Source organism: Rhinatrema bivittatum, chromosome 3 (genome assembly GCF_901001135.1).
Source record: "Rhinatrema bivittatum chromosome 3, aRhiBiv1.1, whole genome shotgun sequence".
NCBI lineage: Eukaryota > Metazoa > Chordata > Amphibia > Gymnophiona > Rhinatrematidae > Rhinatrema > Rhinatrema bivittatum.
In genome coordinates this window covers 1,804,361-1,830,102 of record NC_042617.1, presented here as the reverse complement: position 1 = coordinate 1,830,102, position 25,742 = coordinate 1,804,361, and the positions used below count along the sequence as shown (strand labels likewise).

General features: G+C 45.1%; 1 protein-coding gene across 1 annotated transcript; it reads left to right on the top strand.

The window, feature by feature from the left end:
• Nucleotides 1–5,205: 5,205 nt before the first annotated feature.
• LOC115086653 (transmembrane protein 121-like) lies at nt 5,206–25,540 on the top strand. Its single transcript, XM_029592794.1, has 2 exons — nt 5,206–5,260; nt 22,246–25,540. The coding sequence occupies exon 2, from the start codon at nt 22,247–22,249 to the stop codon at nt 23,174–23,176; it is 930 nt and encodes a 309-aa protein (XP_029448654.1). The 5' UTR covers nt 5,206–5,260; nt 22,246; the 3' UTR covers nt 23,177–25,540.
• The last annotated feature ends 202 nt before the right edge of the window (nt 25,541–25,742 follow it).

The window sequence follows — 25,742 nt, the reverse complement described above, 5'->3', positions numbered from 1 at the left end:
TGTGTCCTAAGCTGAGCCTGACCTGTGGCCCCTCACGGGACTTCCCCCTGTGGACGTGGTCAGCTGCCACAGTGTCCAAGGGTCCACCCAAACCTCACTAATAGCAGTTTTTTTCTGAGTGATTGTGCATTTCAAATTAGCAGGGAGAGAGAGGAGAGTACAGCCATAGAGTTAACAATAGTTGGAACAATAGGAATCAGACAGCTACGATCATTACCTTTTGGTTTACAGTACAGAATACAGAGGCTTCCATATCTACCCTTGACAGATACCATAGGGATCTCCATATCGTCTAGAGTTGGCTTAATAGAAAAACAAGCTTTGTAATGAACGATAATATTGACAGAAAAAGATAATCAGCTGTAGAGAAGTGCGATTTGTACTTGAAGAGTAGGTGGCACACTGAATTTCTGAAGGGAGCTCACAAAGGTGTGTTCCCCTTTGTTGCACACCTTTCACACATGGCGCTTCCAGCAGTGCTTCAGGCCCTTTATGCTATCATCCCTAGATGATATTAGAAAGGGGCAGGAAAACCCACGCGGCAGTGGGACGGCTCAGGCTGGTGGAAAGGCAGGTAAACCTTTGTTGAATGATTATTAGGAATAGTTTGTCTTTTTGCCAATGATATCAACCAGGAAGATGAGAAAAACATGAGGAGGGAATTAGCGAAGTTTGAGAAATGGTGTAGAATCTGGCAGCTAAGATTGAACATATGAATATAAGAAATGCCATAGTGGGTCAGACCAAAGGCCCATCAAAACCCAGCATCCTATCTCCGACAGTAACCAATCCAGGTCATAAGTACCTTGTGGGATCCCAAATGATAGATTCAATCCTTCTTGCTCATAACCAAGGATAAGTAGTGGGTTTCCAAAGCCTACATGGCTTGACTAATAGTTGTTTATGGATTTTTGCTTCAGGAACTAGTCCAAAACCTTTTTAAATCCAACTATGCTAACTGCTTTCACCAGATCCTCTGGCAAAATGTTCCACAGTTTGTGCACTGAGTGAAAAAATATTTTCTCTGATTTGTTATAAATGTGCTACCTATTAGCTTCATAGAGTGTCCCCTAGTCCTAGTACTATTTGAAAAGGTAAATAACCATTCCACTCCACTCATGATTTGATGGACCTCTCTCCTATGTCCTCTGTCATCTCTTCTCCAGTCTGAAAAGCCCTAACTTCTTTAGCCTCACCTCCTAGGGGAGTTGTTCCATCCACTTTATCATTTCGGTTGAACTTTTCTAGTTACACTACATCTTTTTTTAAGATGGGGCAATCAGAATTGCACACAATACTCAAGATGTGGTTGCACCATGGATCGACAAAGAGGCATTATATCATCTTGTTTTATTTTCCATTCCTTTTCTGATAACACCTAATATTCTATTTATTTTTTTGACTATCGGCGAACACTGAGCCGAGGATTTCAAAGTATTTTCCACAGTGACTCCAAGATCCTTTCCCTGGGTGGTGACACCTAATACAGAACCCAGCATTGTGGAACTATAGTTTGGATTATCCTTTCCTATATGTATCATTTTGCACTTCTCCAGATGCTCAATTCCCCAGCCTTTCAAGGTCCTCTTGCAGTTCCATATCTCATATTTATTTAAATTTCTATTCTGCGAGCATCATTCATTAAGAGTGGGTAACAAGGGTACATACATAATAAAATCCAAAACAATCAACAAAAAAAATTAGGAAAAGACATAACTCAGATTGGAGCTGCTCAACTGGAGTCAAATGCTAAAGTAAACAGGTAATTTATTTTAACAATTCCTAAACTACTTACAACATTCAGTCAGTCAAAGCTGGTCTGGAAGAGAGTCCTACATTATTTTTCACAATCTAAGAACATAAGAACTTAATGTTATAATTATTCATGACCTCTTTAATGAGCATAACCCTGGTTGTTTTCTAATTAGCCTTATCTCCGTGGTGGAGGGCTTATAGCTTTCGTCAAATCGTCCTTGCAACCTCTCATAAAATCTTTATCCCTGATTCATCCATATGAAATGCTTCTCATTACCACAGCTATTGTTAGCCTTGTGATTATCTACTGTCCGCCAGGCGTTCTACATCATGACCCATCTCCTTTACTTGAAACCATCTCAAGCCTACTGGTTGACCTCTCGAAAACCATAATTACTGGAGATTTTAATATCCACTTAGACTTCTCCTGTTCTCATCCGTCTGCATTTTCTTTCCTAGATGCCATGGAACGCCTTGGCTGGGAACAAATCATTGATGTTCTCACCCACAAATTAGGCCGTACCCTTGATCTTGTGTTTTGTAACCCAAGTTTTATCTCCCTACCCCCAACTATGTTTTCTGTACACCTTGTACCCTGGTCTGATCACTCGCTATTCCACCTTTCCTTTAACATTAAAGGCAACCCTTTAAATCTCAATTCCAACAAGAACATAAAGATCCACCTTAGAAGAAAGAAAATAACTACAGAAACATTTATCGAAGCCTTTCTACCAAACACGCCTTCAACAATTAGCTCTGACATAAACAATACTGTATCTCTTTGGAATTCAGCAATCAATACTACACTCAATGCTACAGTTCCATTAGTCCCTTCAATCATAAAAGCGAAGCACCATCCCCCTGGTACTCAACTTCTCTACAAACTTTCGGGCCAATACAGTAAAGTCCGCGGGAGAGCGGACGAATGCCCGCTCTCCCGGCACACGCACCGACCTTTCGCCGGTGCGCACGATTCTGAATTTTAATTAGGTGACGCGGTAAAAATGGGGAAAAGGAGGCGCTAGGGACACTAGCGCGTCCCTAGCGCCTCCTTTTTGACAGGAGTGGCGGCTGTCAGCGGGTTTGACAGCCGACGCTCAATTTTGCTGGCGTCGGTTCTTGAGCCTGCTGACAGCCACGGGCTCGGAAACCGGACGCCGGCAAAATTGAGCGTCTGGTTTTTGGCCCGACAGCCGCGGGCCGAATTCACTTTTTTTTTTTTTTACTTTTTTTACTTTTCGGGACCTCCGACTTAATATCGCTATGATATTAAGTCGGAGGGTGCACAGTTTTTACTGCTTTTCTGTGCACTTTCCCGGTGCCGGAAGAAATTAGCACCGACCTTTGGGTCGGCACTAATTTCTGAAAGAAAAATGTGCGGCTTGGCTGCACATTTTACTTTCTGTATCCCGTGCGCATACCTAATAGGGCCCTCAACATGCATTTGCATGTTGAGGGCCCTATTAGGTGCCGCGGGTTGGACGCGTGTTTTCCTCCCCTTACTGAATAAGGGGTAAGGGAAAACACGCGTCCAAGAGCAGGCTAACAGTGCGCTCCATCGGAGCGCACTGTACTGTATCGGCCTGTTTGAAATCCACACTTAGATGTCACGACCGTCACTGGTGCAAACATCGTACAACCTTGGCCAACAATTCATATTTTAGTTGCCTGAGGAAATACAAAAAATAAATTGACATTGCCAAAAAATCCTTCTATTCTCAAAAAATAACTGCTGCAAACAGAAACCTCTCTGTCTTGTTCAAAATTGTAAAATCTTTAACTACCACTTCTCAATTTGACCACTCTGATGTTAACAATACTCTCTGCAACCGCATCACAACCCACTTTCAAGATAAAATCTCCAAAATTACCAGTAGCTTCCCGCAACCCTCATATCATCAACCAATTTTCCCTTCACCAATCTGCACTTGGTCTGTTTTCTCACATGTAAATCCTTCATCTATCACTCGTATATTACACAAAATCAAAATATCAACCTCTCCTTTTAATCCTTGCCCTGGCCAATTTCTAAAAGCCTTAGGCAAACTTGCAAGCCCTTTTCTGTGCCAGCTTGTAAACCAATCCTTAGACTCTGACATTTTCCCAGACATACTTAAGCAAACATCTATTCGCCCAATTCCCAAGAAAAAAAACAAGAACATTACGAATATTGCTAACATTCTCTCACCTCTCTAGCGAAAATTCTTGAATCCATAGCCTTACACCAACTCTCTGAATATGTATCCGAGAATGCTCTTCGTCACTCAAAACAGCATGGTTTTCATAAAGGCCATAGCACTGAGACATTACTACTCTCCTCTTTTGTCACCTTACTAAGAGGTTTTGACACCAACACTGATTATATCTTAGTGCTTCTAGTTATCTCAGCCACCCACTAAATCACAAAATTCTTCTTCACCAGTTATAGTCTATTGGCTTAACAGACACTATTTTAAACTGGTTCAGTTCATACCTAACAAATTGTCCACATCATATCAATATTGGTCCGTATTCGTCTGACTGGTATACTTCCTCTTCTGGGAGTAGCTTGCTATGATGGCGGTTACTACCCCTAAACAATTAGCTAGATACTTCACTTAGATGCAGCTCCAGTACTGCTAACTACATCAATGGTGGGGGTGGAAGGGAAATAGATCGATGGCAGGGATGGCGGGGTGGAAGCACCATTCCACTCTCACATACACACACACACACACACACACACACACAGAAGCACAATTCCTTTCTCACATACACATACAAGCACCCTCCCTGTCTCACATATACATTACACTCTCACAGAAGCACCTTCCCTATCTCACACACAGAAGCACCATTCCACTCTCACATACACACACACAGAAGCGCCCTCCCTTTCTCACATACACTCTACCCACACACAGACACACCCTTCCGATTTCAAATACACACACACACACACAGGCCCCCAGGTGAGCAGTTCATCTTCAGCCCGCCAGCTTGGTCTCCGGTGGTGGCTGGCAGCATCGCTTTTCTTTCCTTCGGTCCCGCTGGCACAGTGTGCACAGACTCCTCCGCGGTCTTATTAATTTTTTTCTCCCTTGTTTTTGGTGGACCTGAATGGAAAGTGGGTGGGCCACTGCCCACCCAGGCCCACCCATAGCTACGCCACTGCATCTTACCCTGAACAAAACAGGGCCAGAACAATTTTCTTAACAGCTGGTGTCTCAATAAATGGGATATAATTGACTCTCTTGGGTCTTTCTTTCCTATAGAGCAATATGAGAGAAATTATATTTTAACACTGTGGCAGGATAATCAAGATTGGCTTTATAAACGGAGTGGAAACTGAAAAAAAAAAAAGTGGGCTGGTGCCTTGTTTATTTACTTTATTTGATATATGGTCCTGTTATTCTGAATTAAACCATGGACTAATGATTTTTCATTTATTTGATGTCAGGTTGTACCTTCATTCATTCTTCTTCAGATGGGCTTCGTCTCAGATGGTGATGAGCTGATTTGCAAGGTTAGTACCTTTGTTGGAATGAAGGCCTTTCCAGAAGTCACCTGTGCAGACATCTGTGGCCCCAGGGCTCAAAACCAGAAGTTGCTGCTTGGTTGCACAGCTCTTCAGACATATGGAGGTCAATATTCAAAACTAAATATTTAAATGGCTAACTTGGAGTTAGATGGATAACTTATATGTGTCATGTGCACGGGTTCAAGGATCTCCTGGATTTTGACCAACTTTGTACCTCTACTGAGGGGTTCCAGTGTGAGCAATTCCAGTTACTAATGTGGCAGCTTATAAGAACCGATCACACATTCATCTACCATCCCCCCTTTTCCTCTCCTATTCTAGAGAGGGTAATGATATAGAGAGGGTGATTATATTTTTCTCTTAACAAAATCACAGATTACAAAAGAATACAAGTAGAAAAAAGCATATCAAAGCTAAATACATGTACAAAGCAGTGGCCGTGTACTTCCCTGAAAAGACTGTCCAGTCAGGAAGCGAAACAGTCACTGCACAAGGATGGGGATCATGATTGAAAACAGGGGGGCCTTCATGCACAAACTTGTGTTTGATTGGTAGCTTGCTGGCTTTCCCATTTCCTGGTTCTCATCACAGTCTTTTATGCTTACTGGATGTGTCTCCCTATCCTTATTACTGCCTAATTTGCATCAAAAAGTTCTTCACATTTTCTGTTTTCTGCGTTTTACTCTCTCATTAGTGGTGACACAATGACACGCACTCCTTTTCCTGCCTCTGCTTTTTGCTTCCCCGCCTGTCTTTCTGTTTTACTTCCTGGCTTTACCAATTTACTCTTTCCGGTACAATCATTATTTTGTATTTACTCTATTTCCAATAATGTTTACAATCACAAGGTGTATCACAAGGTGTACCCCAGGGCTCTTCTCTATCTTCCACACTTTTCAATATTTATCTACTCCCACTCTGCCACTTACTCTCTAAACTAGGACTAAAATTCTTCTTATATGCAGACGATGTACAAATACTTATCCCCATTCAGAAATCCCTCAAAGAAACCCTACATTTCTGGGAAACATGCCTTGTATCTATCAATTCCCTCCTTTCCAATCTCCACCTTGCACTCAATGCCTCTAAAACTGAAATCCTTATACTAACAAATCAACCGAACGATTCCATCCACCAAATATCTCAAAACGCCTCACAAACACACACGCTCCCGCCCACTGTCAGAGACCTAGGAGTCTCCCTAGACAATCAATTAAGTTTCAAATCCCACATCAAATCGCTTCTAAAAGGGGGTTTCTATAAACTCCAAACCCTCAAAAAACTGAAGCCTCTCCTCCACACACATGACTTCCGCACTGTTATGCAGACTACCATACTATCAAGACTCGACTACTGCAACTCTCTCCTCATAGGCCTCCCAGCCTCCACCATCAAACCCCTTCAAATCCTACAAAATGCGATGGCTAGAATCCTAATAAACACAAGAAAAACTGATCACATCACTCCTGTATTACAAGATCTCCACTGGCTCCCGATTACTTTCCGCTCTCAATACAAAACACTCACCATCATTCATAACACGCTATACAAAAACAACTCCCCCTGGATCGAAGACATGCCACACTTCCGTCAAACCAACCGCCCCACCAGAAACTTCCGTGCAGGCACCCTTCACACCCCCTCACTCAAAATTGCTCACCTCACAACCACCAGAGAAAGAGCCTTCTCCAATCGCTGGCCCCACTCTCTGGAACTCCCTTCCCGCAGAGCTCCGATTAGAACCATCCCTAAGCCATTTCAAAAAAGGAATCAAGACCTGGCTGTTTAAACAGGCCTACCCCAACTCCTCTCAAACCTAGTCAGTGACCTCCGCCTAACCTCCCCACTCCCACCCTGCCCCACCCCCCCTCCCTTTTTAAAATACCCTAGCTCTCCCTGCCTCTTCCTCTACCCCCCGCTCCACCTCCCCACCCACCTCCGCCTTAGTTCCCTCCCCGCCCCCCCCTCCTCACCCCCTCTGCGTTCGCCTTTCAGTTGTACATAAGTTCACATGCCTTACTATTATTGATTATAAGTTTATATTTTATTTAGCCAAGTTTCTACTACTCTCGTTGACCTCTATAAAATGTTCTTTCGTGTGTTATCTAACTTTCCTTTTATGCATCGTTCATTGTAATTTTCCTTTCTCAGTTACCTGTAAACCGACATGATGTGTCCTACGAATGCCGGTATATAAAAAGCTTTAAATAAATAAATAAATAAATAAATTATAAGATTATACAAACTTGTTTTTACCCTCCTACCTGTTTGCTCACAGTATGAGAAAACTATCTAAATGCAGCGCAGTGCCTGTATTGTATAGTATATCTTTCTTAGCCATGCGGTTTCACAGAGTTATCAGAACAGGAAATCAGCAGGGAGTGGGCAGAAATAATTTACAGCTTTTAACAGACTTTCTTTTCAGTACTTGTCTCAGTAACTGCAGAGAACAAGCAGAAAGATACTACATTTTCTAACACAGATAAGCTTTTTTTCCTGTATTTGCATTGCCATATGCAATATTATATATATGTTGTTTCTCTATGTGTGCACCACACAATGAGTCAACTAGATAACTTGGAGTTAGATGCATAACATGAGTTAGATGGATAACTTGGAGTTAGATGGGTAACTAACCATTTAGATGGATAACTTGTGAGATATCCATCTAAACAGCTTTGAATATTGACCTCATAGAAACTAACCTGCCACCTTGGATTGTTTTTATTACTCTTCATAAGTCAGATTTATGCTTTTTTGCATTATTATTCTTCCTTGTTGGGGTGTATGAGAGACAGGGTCAAGACAGATGAGGGTATGGGAGGGAGGTATAGGAAGGGAAGATAACATTTGGATTGGAGGAGGGGTTTTAGGGGGAATGTTTGGGTGGATGTAAGTTTGGAGAATATATATCTTTGGATACTTGATGCAATGCTGGGAGAGTCTCTGGGTCCAGACCCGCATCCCGCTCAGAGACATTCCGATGGCAATCTCTTTGTGAAGAGGTGCCAGAATAAGTTTTAGTTGGCTACCTAGTTTTATTACCTATAAGGGTAGTCTAGAAGTTAAGTTGTTTGACCAGATCTGGTTTATTTTGTGACCTGGGGGTTACAAAGTTAAGGTTCAGACAGTTTCTACAAGATGGGTGGGGGGATTTTTTGTTACTCCAGAAACAAGTAATGCACACTAAATGCTGCATCTATTTGCAGACAGGCTGTTGGAGACATGGCAGACTTATGTGACTTCATTATACGATATTTGCGTGTAATAATGTTATTTGATCTCATTTTTCTTCCACTACTATATGGCCCAGATTAGAATAGTCTCATTGAGCATCCAGAGTCTCCAACCCAATTAAGAGGAAGAGGATGTTGCAGTTTCTAAGGAAATCTCAGGCACATATAGCACAGTTACAGGAAATACATCTCTCTCGTGCTGAACCTAAGTTGAAATGAGTATGGGTGGTACAGGTACGGGCAGCATCATAAACCTCACAGAGTAGGAGGTCTGCATTTTAGTGCATAAGGATCGTCCCATTCCATCTAGATATTCCTCTCTCGATGCAGCCCAGCACTCTTCTGGCTTTAGCTATCACCTTGTCACATTGTTTCTCTGTCTTTAGATCACCAGATAGTTACTATTACAGCAAGGTCCCTCTCCCAGTTCATGCGCATTAGTCTTTCACCGCCCATCACATACAGCTCTTTTGGATTATCGAACCTCAGATGCATGACTCTGCACTTCTTGGCATTGAATCCCAGCTGCCAAATCCTCAACCAATCTTCAAGCTTTCTTAAATAACTTTTCATTTTCTCTACCTCTTCAGACATGTCCACTCTGTTGCAGATCTTAGTATGATCCGCAAATAGACAAACTTTACCTTCCGAGTAGGTTCCATTTACTATTAAATGATGTCTCCAGTTTGCACTCCATGCTACTACCTTGGCACCCATTCCCAAGCTTCTCATTTTGTTCTTGAATCTATATAGGACCGTATCAAAAGCTTTCCTAAAATCCAAGCAAATCATATTGAGTGCTTTTCCCTGATCCAATTCTCTAGTCATCCAATCAAAAAAGTCAATCAGATTTGTCTAACAGGACTTCCCCTGGTGAATCCATCCTACCTCAGGTCGTGCAACCCACCAGATTGTAGATAGTTCATTATCCTTTCCTTTAGCAGAGTCTCCATTAATTGTCCCACCATCGAGGTGAGGCTAACAGGCCTGTAGTTTCCAGCCTCCTCTCTGCTCCCACACCACTCTCATTTCCAGGGATCTATTGAGCAGGTCTTTCAGTGGACCCGCCAGCACATCTATCAGCTCCCTCAGTATCCTGGGATGTACCTCATCCGGCCCCATGGCCATGTCCACTCCTGAGCTCTCTGTAGGGAGCTGCTATATAGACTCTCAGGGGTGATGGCCACTCAAGACCCCTCAAAGGGAGGGGGCTGCATTTGAATGGTAACTTCCCCCTTATACTAACCTGCACTCTTACTAACTGAACTAAAGATTCACCCAGGCCTTAAAGGGATCTGTTACATTATGTATTCTGATTGACTCATTGATTTATTTATTTTATATACCGACATTGGATCTGAGATATTGGTTTACATTCAGGTACCAGAGGTATTTTTCTATCCCCAGAGGGCTTATAATCTAAGTTTTGTACCTGAGGCAATGGAGGGTAAAGTGACTTGCCCAAGGTCACAAGGAGTGTCAGTGGGACTTGAACCCTGGTCTCCTGGTTTGTAGCCCCCTGCTCTAACCAACAGGCTGTTCCTCCTCCCCCCCAAATCAAATACTTCAATGTGATTTTCTGATCACCACCCACTTTAAATTGGATGGACCATGGTAGATTGGCCAGATTATGCCCTTTTGGGGAAGAGAGACTTCCTGGACTTGGTGAGAATGGTCATTGTGGATTTTGACTTTTATCATAGTCCAGGTGTTTATGATCCCACCTTGAAGTGGAGAACACTCAAAGCTGTAATGCGGGGAAAAATAATAAGCTATACTCGTCATTTAAAATTAATTAATTTGGCTGAACAGAGAAGGCGTGAAAAAGAAAACCAGGAGCTATAAAGGGAACACAGGCAGATGAGGTTGGTCAAAATTTACTTGCAATTGTCAAATCTGAAAAAAGATCTTAGAGCCCTCCGAACTGGGAAAATAGATGTAATAAAGAAAGACATTACTTACGAGCACGGAAACAAGCCAGGCGCCCTCTTGGCCAGAGCAGTGCAGAAGAGAGAACCTTGCGCTCATAGATTCAGGGTCCGGTCTCCAGCTGGGTGCTCATGTAAGATAGTGCAGGTATGGGGGAGGTGGTATGGACCTTTTATGAAAATCTTTACAGTAGATCTCCACACAATAATGAGAAGACATAGATTCCTTCCTGCACAGAGAGAATTTTCCTTCCCTGACAATGGAGATGGCAGAATGCTTGAAAGCCACCATCACTGAACTGGAGATCCAGGGGGTGATGGCAGTAGATTGTCAGTTGGTAAAAGCCCTGGATTTGTTGGCAACTATATTGATTTCTTCAAGAAGTGTAGCGTTTTGTTCCTGTCTAGACCTAAGGATATTTTCAGTTACCTTAGGGATTCTCCACATGCAATAAAAAAAATTAAAGAATGCGCACGTTACAATACTCATTAAAAAGAAAGTTGGTAAGATGGAGATTGGGTCCTTTAGACCTAGAAGAACATAGGTCATGCCATATTGGATCAAACCAAGGGTCCATCAAGCCCAGCATCCTGTGTCCAACAGTAGTACTTGGCAAGTACCCAAACATTAAATAGATCCCAAGCTACTATTCCTTATTGATTAATAGCAGTTTATGGACTTCTCTAGGAACTTATCCAAACCTTTTTTAAACCTATATCGTAGATCAACTAGATGTTAAAATTTTGGCTAAGGTACGGCAACAGCGCTTGGTGGGTATGATGCCAGATTGGGTTTATTAAAGGAAGGTAGTCAATGACTCTCTAACATTCTTCATATGACCAGGGCATGAAGGATTACTGGGGCTGTTCTTGCTCTGGATGCCAACAAGACCTTTGATAGGATTCAATGGCCAAACCTCTTCAAAGTGCTAGAGAGGTTTGGATTCCCAGAAGAATTTAATAAATGGATATATGTCCTTTATACCTCTGCCACGGCATATATCCTGGTTAATGGTATACTTACTGCCCCTCCCCAGGTAGCTGGTGGGACACGGCTAGGTTGTCCTTTGCCCCCTCTCCTGTTCAATATGGCAATTGAGTCCCTTGCTCAAGCTGTTCAGAAGAGCGAGAGGATTAGCGGGTTGAAAATAGAAGAGGTGTACCACATCTCTTTATACGCAAACGATGTTCTGATTTACTTGACTCAGCTGGATAGCTCTGCTTTTCCTCTAATGTGACTGCTGTGTGAATATGGGATGCTGTTGTTACCAAATTAATTATACAAAATCTGCGATCCTTCTCCTGGGAGGTGAGACCCAACTACCTAATAGTCTGTGGCAGTTCAGATTGGTTTACATAAGAGCATAAGATATGCCATTCTGGGTCAGACCAAGGGTCCATCAAGCCCATCATCCTGTTTCCAACAGTGGCCAATCCAGGCCATAAGAACCTGGCAAGTACCCAAAAACTAAGTCTATTCCATGTAACCATTGCTAATGGCAGTGGCTATTCTCTAAGTGAACTTAATAGCAGGTAATGGACTTCTCCTCCAAGAACTTATCCAATCCTTTTTTAAACACAGCTACACTAACTGCTGTAACCACATCCTCTGGCAATGAATTCCAGAGCTTAACTATGCGCTAAGGGGTTGATTTTTAAAAGGAGTGCATGCGCACATGGACGCACCAGTTTTATAACATGCATGTGCACGTTTTATAAAATCTGATGGCCACACGCACATGAGTTCCGGATTTTAAAACCCACGCGTGCATGTGCGGGCGGCTCGCGCAGGGGGGAACTTCCCTACCCCCCTGCCTAACCTTCCTTCCCTTTCCCCTTTCCCCTCTCCACCCTGACCTCTAACCCCTATCTACCTACACCAAATTTTTTTATTTCATTACTTACTGCTTCTCCGGAGCAGAAGTAGTTTCCACGTGCTGGCTGGCTGGCTGCCAGCGTGAATTTCCCCAGGATAGCGGCTAATGGCTGCTATCCTGGTTGGCCTCCGACCTGCCCCACCCCTCCCTGGCCAGATCCCACCCCTTTTTCATTGCCCGGCACTTGTGCGCATACCGGGGTTTTTGCGCGTGGCCAGGCCCGTTTTACAATGCGCGCGGTACACGCAAGGCTCAGCCACACACGTAAACCCCGGTATTTACACATGCGGCTCTTTGAAAATCTGGGCTTAAGTGAAAAAGAATTTTCTTTCATTTGTTTTAAATGTGCTACTTGCTAACTTCATGGAGTGCCCCCTGGTCCTTCTATTATCTGAGAAAGTAAATAACTGATTTACATTAACCTGTTCAAGTCCTTTCCTGATTTTGTAGACGTCTATCTTATCCCCCCTCAGCCGTCTCTTCTCCAAGCTGAAAAGTCCTAACCTCTTTAGTCTTTCCTCATAGGGGAGCTGTTCCATTCCCCTTATCATTTTGGTAGCCCTTCTCTGTACCTTCTCCATCGCAATTATATCTTTTTTGAGATGCCTTTTCCATGCTATTGACTCCTCAGCTGCACAAATGTATGGATTTGATGCAAACGGAAAAGATGCCTGCACCAGGAAAACTCTGATTTTTGATAGCCCAACGAACCCTAATTAGCTGGAAAATAACAGCTAAATTTGCAATACCTGGTTTTGTGTGGCCAGATAATGTCAGCCTTCACCGGTGATATTCAATAGCTGGTTAAGTAAAAATGCACTATAACAAAAAGTAAAAAATGAGAAATCTCTCCCAGCCAAGCTGTAGCACCCAACCCTCATCCCTACTCCCCCAAACCCTTCACTAAATAGATTAAAATATTATAATCCAAGTGATCTGACTGCTCCCCACTCCACATCTTTCATGTTAAAATGCCTCTCCCTCCTCCTCCTATCCCCTGCCACCTCCCCACCCTCCCGCAAGCTTTAACGTTGTGGTTATTCCAGCTGCAGACATCCAGCATTGCTCGCAGGATATGAGGCTGAGTAAGCTTAGAAAGCATTGCTGCATGGAGCAGACAAAACCAGGTCCTGCATTGCAGAAAGCATTGGGACAAGCACAGAAGCACTTATCCTGTAAGCTGGCAAGTGCATCAGAGGTTAGGTTAAATTAGGCACATAAACTCCCACTGATATTCAGCAGGACAAGTCTCCCATGCAATGTACTTGGCTTAAGGTTCTCCAGGGACAGATGCACGGATAACGTTTAAACCTAACAAAAACTTAGCCAGTTAAATACTAAGAAAGCACAAACATACGTTTGCTCATCAATCTGAGCACCATTCCCCCCCCGCCCACATCCCAAAATAAAAAACATGATGAAGGGCACTGAACCTGATTTCCTCCTCTTCCCGTCCCAAATTCCCAAGAGAATAGAAAGCAGTGGCAGGCAACAGCAGCAGCAGGAGGACACTACCCCCCCTCCCGCTTTTCCATAAAACACAAGGGCCCCAGATCCCCTCTTAAACCCCCACCCACAACTCCTACTGCTGCTGCGTCCATCGGCCTCAGTCGGCTTTGACCTCTGTGCCTCACCTTTCACCTTTCTCTCTGCTCTCCCTACCGCCGCGTCTGCTTGCCGCTCTCTCCGGCGTCCCCGGAACGGCAATGGCAAGGCTATCCGCCATGTTTCTCCTGAGGGTCTCCTGGGATGTGCGCACGCTCACGCCACCCACGTCTTCATCCAGGTCATGGCGGGAACCTCGGGGGCGTCCCCCTCGAGCGACGTCATCACATCCGGGTATTTACCTGTCCTTCGTTTCCTAACAATTCGAGTTAGCAAGGATTGGATTCGGCTCCGGTCTGAGCTGCTCTGCCGCTTCCGTGCTGCCGCTGGAAGCTCTCTCTGCCCTTCGGGGTATTTCATCTAACCTGGGTACCCGCTCCTCGGGGGCCCTTTGCTTTCTTTCGGGTGCCTATCTGGGATACCAGGTACTCGCTCCTCGAGGGCCTGCGCTCCCTGTCTCGGTGCCTGCAATTCAACTACTTCTGCCTGCTGGGATCTACTTCTATACAGCTTCCAACTTACAGACCGATTCAGTAAAGTCCGCGGGAGAGCAGGCGAACAGGCGCGCAATGCAGTATTTAAATTAGGTGGTGCGGTAGAAACGGGCAAAAGGAGGAGCTAGGGATACTAGCGCGTCCCTAGCGCCTCCTTTTGGCCCAGAGTGGCGGCTGTCAGCGGGTTTGACAGCTGACGCTCAATTTTGCCGGCGTCGGTTCTCGAACCCGCTGACAGCCACTGGCCGACTTCAAATTTTTTTTCTTTTTTTTTTTACTTTTTTTACCCTTCGGGACCTCCGACTTAATATCGCCATGACATTAAGTCGGAGGGTGCACAGAAAGGCAGTTTTTACTGCTTTTCTGTGCACTTTCCCAGTGCCCGAAGAAATTAGCGCCTACCTTTGGGTAGGCGCTAATTTCTGAAAGCGAAATGCGCGGCTTGGCTGCACATTTTACTTAGTGAATCGCGCGGGAATACCTAATAGAGCTATTAGGTTCGGCGGGTTGGACGCGCGTTTTCCGCCCCTTACTGAATAAGGGGTAAGGGAAAACGCACTGTACTGTATCGGCCTGTTAGTGAGTAACCTAACCTTTACCAGTCTGTCTCATCTACAGCTCTGCACTGGGAACCTGCAACCGGATCTCCCTATACCACCATGTGCTGTTAACATCTACCATTGTGAGACGGGGCTCCTGTGCCGAGGGTCCCTGGACTGCTACTTCTGGATCACCTCACTACTGCCACCTCTGGTGGTATCATCCAGCTGTATAATAAAAGACAAATCTCTGTGTTTGCGTGTCTCGAGTCTAGCCTAGTACTACGGTCCCTCACGGGGCTCCTCGCCGTGGGAATGGCCATCACCGCAGTACCCAAGAATCCACTCCAACACCTCAAAATCCTCCTACCAGCACTGGACCTCTCCAAAACCCACAAAAATAAAATTTCTACAGTGTCCCACATTTCTTTGACAGCAATGCTGGCAGCTTACGCTACCAATGATTCTGTCATATAATCCAACCGATGGCGTACGCTGCCAGCGATGCTGTCATATAATCCAACTGATGGCGTACGCTACCAGCGATGCTGTCATATAATCCAACCGATGGCGTACGCTGCCAGCGATGCTGTCATATAATCCAACCGATGGCGTACGCTACCACCATTGCTGTCATATTTATTTATTTATTTAAGGGTTTTATATACCGGCATTCATGAAATGATCACATCATACTGGTTTACAAATAAACAGGGGTGCAATAAATACATCAAAAACAGAAATAACGTGTCGAAGAAAGTAGTTACAATTAACAAGGACTATTGAACTGGGATCAGAGGAAATAAAGATAGTTTAGCAGAGACTAAATTATATACAAGGAGAAGAGGTACAGCTGCTGTGTTGGATATGTTGATGGCGAGGTGCATTAATTTAAGTCCGGGAAAGCTTGCATAAACAGCCAAGTCTTGAGTCTTTTTCTAAAGGTTAGGAGGCAAGGCTCCTGTCTGAGATCGGGAGGGATGGAGTTCCATAACAGTGGGCCAGCTGTGGAGAGGGCTCGATCTCTTAAGGTAATGTGACTAGTGGTTTTAGTAGTGGGTACATGGAGGGATCCTCTGTATGCGTCTCTGGTAGGTCTTGTGGAGTTGTGTAAGCGGAGAGGAAATTGTAGGTCAATTGTGGTGTGTTGATGGATGATTTTGTATATCAAGGATATGGATTTGTAGATGATTCTGAAGTGAATTGGTAACCAATGAAGGTCTTTTAGAATTGGGGAAATATGGTCTCTTTTCCTGGTGTTTGTTAGTAAACGGGCTGCTGTATTTTGTACCATTTGGAGCTGTCATATAATCCAACCGATGGCGTACGCTACCAGCGATGCTGTCGCATAATCCAACCGATGGCGTATGCTACCAGTGATGCTGTCGCATAATCCAACCGATGGCGTACGCAACCAGCGATGCTGTCACATAATCCAACAGTTCCCTGTACGTACTCGGATCAGTCCAGACTGCTGGGTTATGCCTCGTTTCCAGCAGATGGAGACAGAGAAAAACTTGAAGAGCACCCTCTATTAACATGTTGTGCCACCTGCGTCCCTTCAGTATTTCTCTGTCTCCAGCAGATGAAGGTGGCAGAACCTGGGGTCCTCCTATATTTATTTATTTATTTATTTAAAAACTTTTCTATACCGTTGCTAAGTTAAATACCATCGCAACGGTTTACATGTAGGCATATAAATTAATGAGGGTAAAAGCGTACAGTAGTACATTCTAACAGGTGCCGTTAAAGGTTTGGTTACAATATATCATTAGGCATAAACATTTAGCGAAGTAGTTTAGCTGAAAAAAAAATTTTTTCTGATCTTTAAGGGTTTCTGTCATTTAGGAATTCCCTTATTTACCATTTGTTGGATCAAGCAAGTCTAAAAAAAAAATAAATTAGCAAGGTCTTTCAAAAAAAACAAAACAAAACAGAAGAGGGGATCCTGCCTTGCCATTCCTCCCAGAGGGTCGCTAGTTCCTAGGAAGACCATCCCCCCCCCCTGGTTGTAGGTTGAGCTAAGGGTTGGGGGCCCAGTAGCTCGCATACCCCGGGAGATGTCAGCCTGACTGGGTGAGTACTGGTGGTCCGGTCTCTCCCCCTCGGCCTTAGCCTTAGTGACGCGACATTCCTCTGCAGAGGCTTAAAAAAAAAATGTTTGAAAGGCTGTGAGCGGATGATTTTTGCCACGGTTTAGTGTTTTATTTCCCGCTCTCTTCCTCCCGGGCATCCAAGGCAGTTTTTAAACTTTTCTTTTCTTGCCGGCGCTGCTCCCCCCTCTCATCCGCGTGTGACATGATCTGCTGCCTGCGGGGAGCCGGCCTCTCGGCTTTCCTGCAATAACGTTTGTTCGAGGTGCCTCCCAGGCGGGGAGGGTCCCTTTATGGCAGTGGGGAGGTCGGGGTCTAGATCCTGTGCTTTGGCCGTGCAGCCCGGTGCCTCTGTAAGTCGCTCTGTCAGTCGGTCGGCCCCGTTCCTGCTCAGCTCGGGAATGGCGGCCATTTTGGATGCAGTCTTGTCGGCGGCAACACAGGCAGCAGGGGGAGGGGATTCTTCCTCTCCACTTTTTCCTCCCGATCTCATCCTGAGGGTCCCTTGGACTCTTTGCAGGACCTGCAGGAGGAACTGATGACCCCTCCCCTGGGGTTTTTACCACCTAAATACCCCTTTTTCTACTGACTTTGTGCTTTTAATGCACAAAGTCTATTTGGCTAGTGTCGCTCAGCAGGGTGAGGCCCCTCCTCCCCCCGAGCATGTGTTCAGATGACAGAGCCCCCTCTTCCAAAGATTCTTAGGTCGGCGGAGTCGCAGGAAGTTATTAGGATTCGTACGCTGCAAGGTCAAGGAGCTCCGGATCCACCGGACCAAGATCAGGTCCCTTACCAGGACCTCGATCCTCACCATAGCCTACTAGTCGAAGGGGATGATCCGCGGGTGCGTCGCCTGTTTCAGAGGGATGAGCTTGACCCGCTGATATCACATGTCCTAGCCGAGCTGGGAATTAGCCCCCTATTCAGGAGGTTCCGAATAACTCCACGGTGGATCCTGTCCTGGCAGGCTTGCGTGATCTGGCTCATATTTTTCCCTTTCATCCCATGCTGCTGCAGTTGATGATGCTAGAGTGGGATACGCCGGAGGCAGGCCCAAAAGTGGGGCGGGCAATGGACAAACTCCATCCGTTGCCTGAGGATTCCCTGGATCTTCTTAAAGTTTTGAAGGTGGATGCTTTGGTTTCCGCAGTCACCAAAAGGACTATCATCTCTGTTGTAGGTGCAGTGGTTCTTAAGGATCTGCAAGACTGGAAACTCGAGGTCCATCTTAAGAGGATTTTTGAAGTGTCAGCTCTTGAGGTCAGGGCAGCTGTGTGTAGCAGCCTTATGCAATGTGTGAGCCTGAGGTGGGTTCAGCAACTCCTCAGTGCCAGGGATCTTTCTCCCCCAGAAGCGGAAAGGGTGGAGAGTTTGGAGACTGCAGTGGCGTACAGCGCTGATGCCTTATATGACCTTCTCCGGGTCTCTTCCCGGACCATGGTATCAGCAGTTTCGGCCAGGAGATTGCTCTGGCTCCGCAACTGGTCAGCAGACTCTTCTTCAAAGTCCCAGTTGGGGTCGCTCCCCTTTAAGGGAAAGTTTTTATTCAAGGAAGATCTGGAACAACTAATCAAGTCCTTGGGGGAAAACAAGCTACATAAGCTAACAGAGGACTGACCCAGGGGGTCCAGGAATTTCCTTCCTTCTCGCGCTTGTTTTAGGGATTAGCACTGTCTGCATCAAACTAGACCCTCATCAGTTGGACAGAGACAACCTTCGGCAAGGTTGCAGTCGTGGGCTCACTCCTTTCGCAGCCACAGATCTGCCCGAGATGGGTCTCTCAGGGAGCTTCGGGCCCCAAGTCCACACAATGAGATAGCTCCGGCCCACTCCTCGGTTCCATTGATAGAGGGTCGACTCTCCCTGTTTTACGAGGAATGGGTCAAAATCTCGTTGGATCGGTGGGTTCTAAGAGTCATCGAACATGATTACGCTTTAGAGTTTGCTCATCCTCTGCGAAATCACTTCATGGTTTCCCCCTGCGGTTCCCCAAAGAAGAGGCAAATAGTACGTCAGAGAATCTTGGCGCCATCCTTCTTGTTCCCCTTGAGGAGTGCGGAACAGACAACTACTCCATCTGTTTAATGGTTCCCAAAAAGGAAGGTTCGTTCCATCCAATTCTAGTCCTGCAGAATGTCGTCAAAGCCCTCAAGGTTCCGCATTTTCGCATGGAGACTCTGCGGTCTGTCATCGTGGTGGTGCGCAGGGGAGAATTTCTGGCTTCCCTGGATTTATTGGAGGCGTATCTTCATATTGCGATATGCAGGGATCATCAAATGTTCCTGCGGTTCATGATCCTCGGGAACCATTACCAGTTTTGAGCCCTTCCATTTGGTTTGGCTACCATTCCCCGTACCTTCACCAAGGTCCTTGTCATGGTGGCAGCGGCACTTCATCAGGAGGGGGTCCTGGTCCACCCCTATCTGGATGACTGGCTCATTGGGGCGAAGTCGGAGGAACACTGCTGCCTGGTAATTGGGTAATTGCCAGGTTCTTGTGGCCTGCTTTTGGCCTCTGTTGGAAACAGGATGCTGGGCTTGATGGACCCTTGGTCGACCCAGCATGGCAATTTCTTATGTTCTTAATTCAAAAAGTGCTGAATCTTCTACGTTCCCTCGGCTGGGTGGTCAACTATGCCGAGAGCAATCTGGTACCTTCCCAGGTCCTGGAATGTTTGGAGTATGCTTTGATACTCAGGCCGGCAAAGTTTTTTTTAGGGACGAGCCTGCTCTTAAGCTTATGGCTCAAGTTCAACATCTCTTGTTCCTACGCGTTCCCAAGGTCTGGGATTATCTGCAGGTTCTTGGTTCTAAGGCATCAACTCTGGATTTGGTACCTTGGGCTTTTGCTCATATGCGGCCTTTACAAAGAGCTTTGCTTTCCTGCTGGAAGCTGATTTCAGAGGAGTTCCATATCCCTTTGCCACTCCCCGAGTTTGCCAGATCCAGCCTGCTCTGGTGGCTGGTCCTCGATCACCTACAGCAAGAAGTGAATCTCGAAGTGTCTCAGTGGGTAATCATAACCATGGATGCCAGCCTCTCCAGTTGGGGGGCAGTGTGTAAATCTCAGTCAGCTCAGGGCCATTGGTCACGAGAGCAAGCGAGTTGGTCCATCAATTGCCTAGAAATGAAAGTGGTGCGATTAGCATTAAGGAGGTCCTCCCCCTGGTCCGCAATCGAGCAGTGCGAGTACTGTCCGACAATGCGACGATAGTGGCCTACATCAATCGTAAGGGGACATGAAGAGTCGGCAGGTAGCCTCAGAGGGGGACAAGTTGATGGTCTGGGCGGAGCGCCATCTGGCTTGGTTGCAGGCCTCCCACATAGCCGGAGTAGACAATGTGCAGGCAGATTTCCTACGTCGTCAGCATCTAGACCCCAGAGAATGGGAGCTGTCCAAAGAGGCAATGTCGCTACTCTCTTGCCGTTGGAGTGTCCCACATCTGGACTTGATGGCGACCCAGAAAAATGCGAAGGTCCCGTGCTTCTTCAGTCTCAGATGAGAACATGGAGCAGAAGGAGTAGACGCCCTAGTACTCCCATGGCCCAGAGACGTCCTGCTCTACATGTTTCCTCCTTGGCCTCTGGTGGGCAAGGTAATCAGGAGGATAGAGGTTCACACAAGTACAATTATTCTCATTGCGCTGGAGTGGCCCCGGAGACAATGGTATGCGGACCTAGTCAACCTAGTGGTGGACGGTCCTCTTCTCCTTGGACACCTTCCAAACCTTTTGTGCCAGGGTCCAGTGTTTTTCGATCAGGCGGATCGCTTCTGTCTAGCGGCATGGCTTTTGAGAGAAGAAGATTTGCTGTCAAAACAAAGCAGGATGCTGCTGGGAGCAGTACCAATTTACCAGCCTGCCTGTGCTGTTGGGAGTTTAGGAAAGAGCTTGTTGGAGTGGGAGAGTTAGGGGTAGGTGTTTCAAGAAGATGAGGAGGGCGGGTTTGGTGGGAACCCAGAGCCTGTGTGTTTTTTTGAAAATTGGAGAGAGGGTTGATGAAGCTGCTTCAACCTCAGTGGCTCGCAACATATTTTTATTCTTTTTATGGGTGGGAGGGGGAGGATCAGGCACTATGCTTATTATAATTTTTGTGCTTTTGGGTGCTGAAAGGAAGCAGAGGATTGGGCCTGCTCTTCTAGAACTTTTTTTTTTCTTGGTGCTTAGCCAGTTGTATTTTCAATCTAGCCCAGTAATGGCGAACTCAAGTTCTCAAGTGCTACAAATAGGCCAGGTTTTCAGGATATCCACAATGAATATGTAGGAGATAGATTTGCATACAATGGAGGCAGTACATGCAAATCTTTCTCCTGCAAATTCATTGTGGATATCTGAAAACCTGGCCTGTTTGTGGCACTCAAGGACTGGAGTTTGCCATCACTGATCTAGCCAAAGTTATTTGGTTATAGAACTGCTCTGATGCCATTCTAAAGTTACCAGGATAAATTACCCGGATAATGTCAAACATCTGAGTTAGCGGAATAAATTACCCTGGTAATGTCAAATATCTGAGTTAGCGGGATAAATTACCTGGATAATGTGAAATATCTGAGTTAGCGGGATAAATTATCTGGATAATGTGAAATATCTGAGTTAGTGGGATAAATTACCTGGATAATGTGAAATATCTGAGTTAGCGGGATAAATTATCTGGCTAAGAATTCCACCTTGGAGCGCCCCCAAACCACCCCCAAATTATGCAGACAGTTTTACCTCGTTAACTACTTAGCCAGATAACTTGGAGATGATCTGAGCTCAGGAGTTTTGAAAGGCCACAGTTTGTTCAGCATTTAGCCAGACAAACCATTTGAATATTGGCCCCTTAAAGCAAGATGGCAAATATGGCCATAAATCCATCTAATATGCATGCTTTCAATCCTGGAGCTGTTGCATAGACCCCAGCTGATCTGTTTTTTCCTTTAATTCTTTGTAATGAGGGCTCCTCTGTGCTTATCCCAGGCTTCTTGAATTTTGTTACCATTTAGGTCTTCAGCACTCTGTAGGTCGTTGTCTACCATTGACTCTATGCTTCTGTGTTAGATCAATTAGGAACCTAGTGGGACATTTGCAGTGAAGTGCAGGGTTTAGTGGTTTTCAATATAAAGGATATTAGAAGCATGGTGGGGCATTTAATGTGAGTTGGATGGCTGCTTAAATCACAAACAAACTTTCTCACTAATCTTGCTTCTCTTTATTTCAGAATGGGTCCTCCCTTGCCCGTAAACAAACCCCACATTTGCATGTTCACCTTCATCATCGTCAGCAGTATGGTGCTGATGGATGCCTACCTCGTGGAGCAGAATCAGGGCTCCCGGAAACTTGGAATCTGCATCATGGTCTGTGTGGGTGACATTTCGTTCCTGATAGTCCTCAGGTACATGGCTATCTGGGTAGGGGCTGAAGTGAGAAGTGCCAAGAGAGGTTACGCCATGATTCTGTGGTTCCTCTATGTCTTTGTACTGGAGATCAAGGTCTACTTTATCTATCAGAACTATAAGGCAGACAGGAAAAGTCTGGACATCACTGCTCGCAAGGCCCTTACCCTTCTGCTCTCCATCTGCATTCCAGCTCTGTATCTCATTCTAGCTGCTGTTGAGCACATGGACTATGTGACAACCTTCAAAAAAAAAGAGGACCTAAGAAACCGTATGTTTTGGGTCATCATTGATATGCTGGATGTTTTAGATGTTCAAGCCAATCTATGGGAGCCTCAGAAGAAGGGGCTGCCCCCCTGGACTGAGGGCTTGCTGTTTTTTTACTGCTACATTTTGCTATTGATCTTGCCATGTGTGTCACTAAGTGAGATCAGCATGCAAGGGATTAACATCGTGCCACATAAGATGATGTTATACCCAATGCTGAGCATGCTCACCATCAACATGGCTACCATCTTCATCAGGGCCTGCAACATGCTTTTCTTCCAAGATTCCCATTCCTCAGGTATCTTCATGGGCAAAAACATTTTGGCTATTGCACTGAAAATCTGCACCTTTGTACAGTATAAGAAACAGCTGCAGGATATTCCAAGTGGGTTAAGCCTAGATTTACAGCACAATTCCACTCTTCAGCCCCAGTTGACATCTCCAACCCAGTCTCTCACCCCTGAACTGATGGCAAGAGACAACACGTGATCTGGAGAGTGCATACGTTTTGATAATAAATACCTTTGCCCATACATAGAGTTAATCTGTATTGGAAGGAAATGATCTTGCACAGCAGAACATGTGGCTTGACGCCTGTGCTGATACTAAAATGGGTAGATGAGAGTTCCCTGTCATTATGACGCATAATGGGATCATTTTTACGAAGCATGACAAGCACTGAATTACAGATCTATTTTTCTTTTATAACTAGATTGGAAAATTGACAAAGTATGTAAATTATAGGTTAAACAAACAGGTGACAAACTATAGACCTGGATTGCCTGCACTTTTACTGGAAGCTTCTGTCTCACATAGCTCAAGAACTGGCAGCTGGAAGTTCTTCTGGGCCTTGTAACTTCAAATCATCTAGAACAGACTGCACCATTCAGAAATTATCCTGAAACATTGTGAGGTTTGGCATTACTGAGGCTGATGTCCCAGGAAAATAATAGGATCATATATCTCATATGCTATGGAAGAGACTAGAATTATCATACTGGAACAGCCTGGAGCTATGTGAATGGGAGCTGACTGTTTGGAGGGATTGCCAAGGGATTTTAGAGTCTTATGTCTGCCTTTCCAGTGCAGCTAAATTGCACAAAGCAGAGAAGACAGCTCAGGGGTGCTCACCTCACCATTTACCTGACAGATAACAGCTGGATGGTGGGCTGCAGAAACATTTCTTACCTAGCTCCAGGCGAATAGTAGCTGCTTGGTTGAGGGAGCATGCCTCACCGGTCAGTTGGACAAGTGTGCCTCTTTGGTTGGATGGAGGGAGTATGATCTGCCGGTTGGATGTGTGCCTCTTTGGTCAGATGGAGGGAACATGCCATTATGGTCAGTTGAATATACTGTAGACACTTTATAAAAATGGAAGGAGTGTACCTTTTTAGTCGGATGGAGTGAATTTGCCTCTTTGCTTGAGAAAGCTTGCCTTGCTGCTCAGTTGGGGGAGTGTGCACCTTTGGTCAGTTGGAGGGAATATACCTTGATGGTTAGATTGAGAGAGAGTGACTCTTTGGTCAGATGGAGGGAGTTTGCATCTTTGGTTGGATGGAATTAAAAGTGTACCTCTTCATTTGGATGGAGGGAATATGCCTCTTTGGTTGGTTGAGAAACCATGTTTCCAGCTCAGCTGAGGGATTGTGCCTCACAAATCATTTGAAAGGAATGTACCACTCTAGTTGGTTGGAGATCTGTATTATTTGGTCAGATGAAGGGCACATGTCTTTGTTGGTTGAAAAAACATGCCTTGGGTTTCAGTTGGGGGAGTATATCTCTTTGAACAGATGGCAAGAGCAAAGCACTATGGTCAGTTAGATATACTGCAGTCATGTTATTAAGATGGAGGAAGTGTGCCTTTCTGGTCAGATAGAAGGAATATGCCTCTTTGTTTAGATGGGAAGGAGTGTGCCACTTTGGTTGGATAGAAAGAATGAATGTGTCTCTTTGGTAAGTTGACAAAGAATGCCTTGCTGGTCAGTTGAGGGAGTGTGCCTCTTTGCTGAGATGGAGAGAATGTACCTTGCTGGTCAGTTGAGGGAGTGCATGACTTTAGACAGGTGCTGGGAGTGTCCTTAGGGGTCAGTTGAGGGATTGTGCCTCTTTGATGAAATGGAGAGATTGTGCCTTGCTGGTCAGTTGGAGGAGTGCATGACTTTAGACAGGTGGTGGGAGTGTCCTTGCGAGTCAGTTGAGGGAGTGTGCCTTGCTGTTCAGTTGGTGGAGTGCATGACTTTAGACAGATGGTGGGAGTATCCTTGCTGGTCAGTTGGAGTAGTGTGTGTCTTTGGATAGATGGAGAGAGTGTGCCTTGCTGGTCAGTTGGAGGAGTGCATGACTTTAGACAGGTTGTGGGAATGTCCTTGCTGGTCAGTTGAGGGAGTGTGCCTCTTTAATGAGATGGAGGGAGTGTGTCTTGCTGGTCAGTTGGTGGAGTGTGTGTCTTTGGATAGATGGAGAGAGTGTCCTTGTTGGTTGAATGAAGGGAGTCTGCCTCACTGGTTGTTTGGGGATGGGGAGACAAGTCTCAGAATTGATGATTTTCAGCCAAGTAAAATGAACCAATGGAGGGTGTGCTTGTATATCTGCATACAGATAGAGTCTGTAGATACACCAGAGTCATGTTATAAAGTGAACCAATGGAGGGTGTGCTTGTGTATCTGCATACAGATAGAGTCTGTAGATACACCAGAGTCATGTTATAAAGTGAACCAATTGAGGGTGTGCTTGTGTATCTGCATACAGATAGAGTCTGTAGATTTACCAGAGTCATGTTATAAAGTGAACCAACCAATCAACCTTGCTTGGAAGATTCAGATAATATGCATTTTGGGGAGAGAAAATATATCTTATTGTTGGTGGAGACTTACTTTTTCAAGTTCACAATTTTTTATTACATTTTTTAAATAAATTTTGAAATAAAGAAAAGTCATCCTCAGTAAAAAGAAACATAAATGATTAATTCACAGAATTAATCAACAAAAAGCTATCAAACTCTAAAGCTACATCTACAAATCACACAAGAGTAGGATAGACTATGAATCACAGGAGA

What these genes read in the sequence shown, in the direction of transcription:
- LOC115086653 (XM_029592794.1), top strand. Translation starts at nt 22,247, where the DNA reads ATGGGTCCTCCCTTGCCCGTAAACAAACCCCACATTTGCATGTTCACC.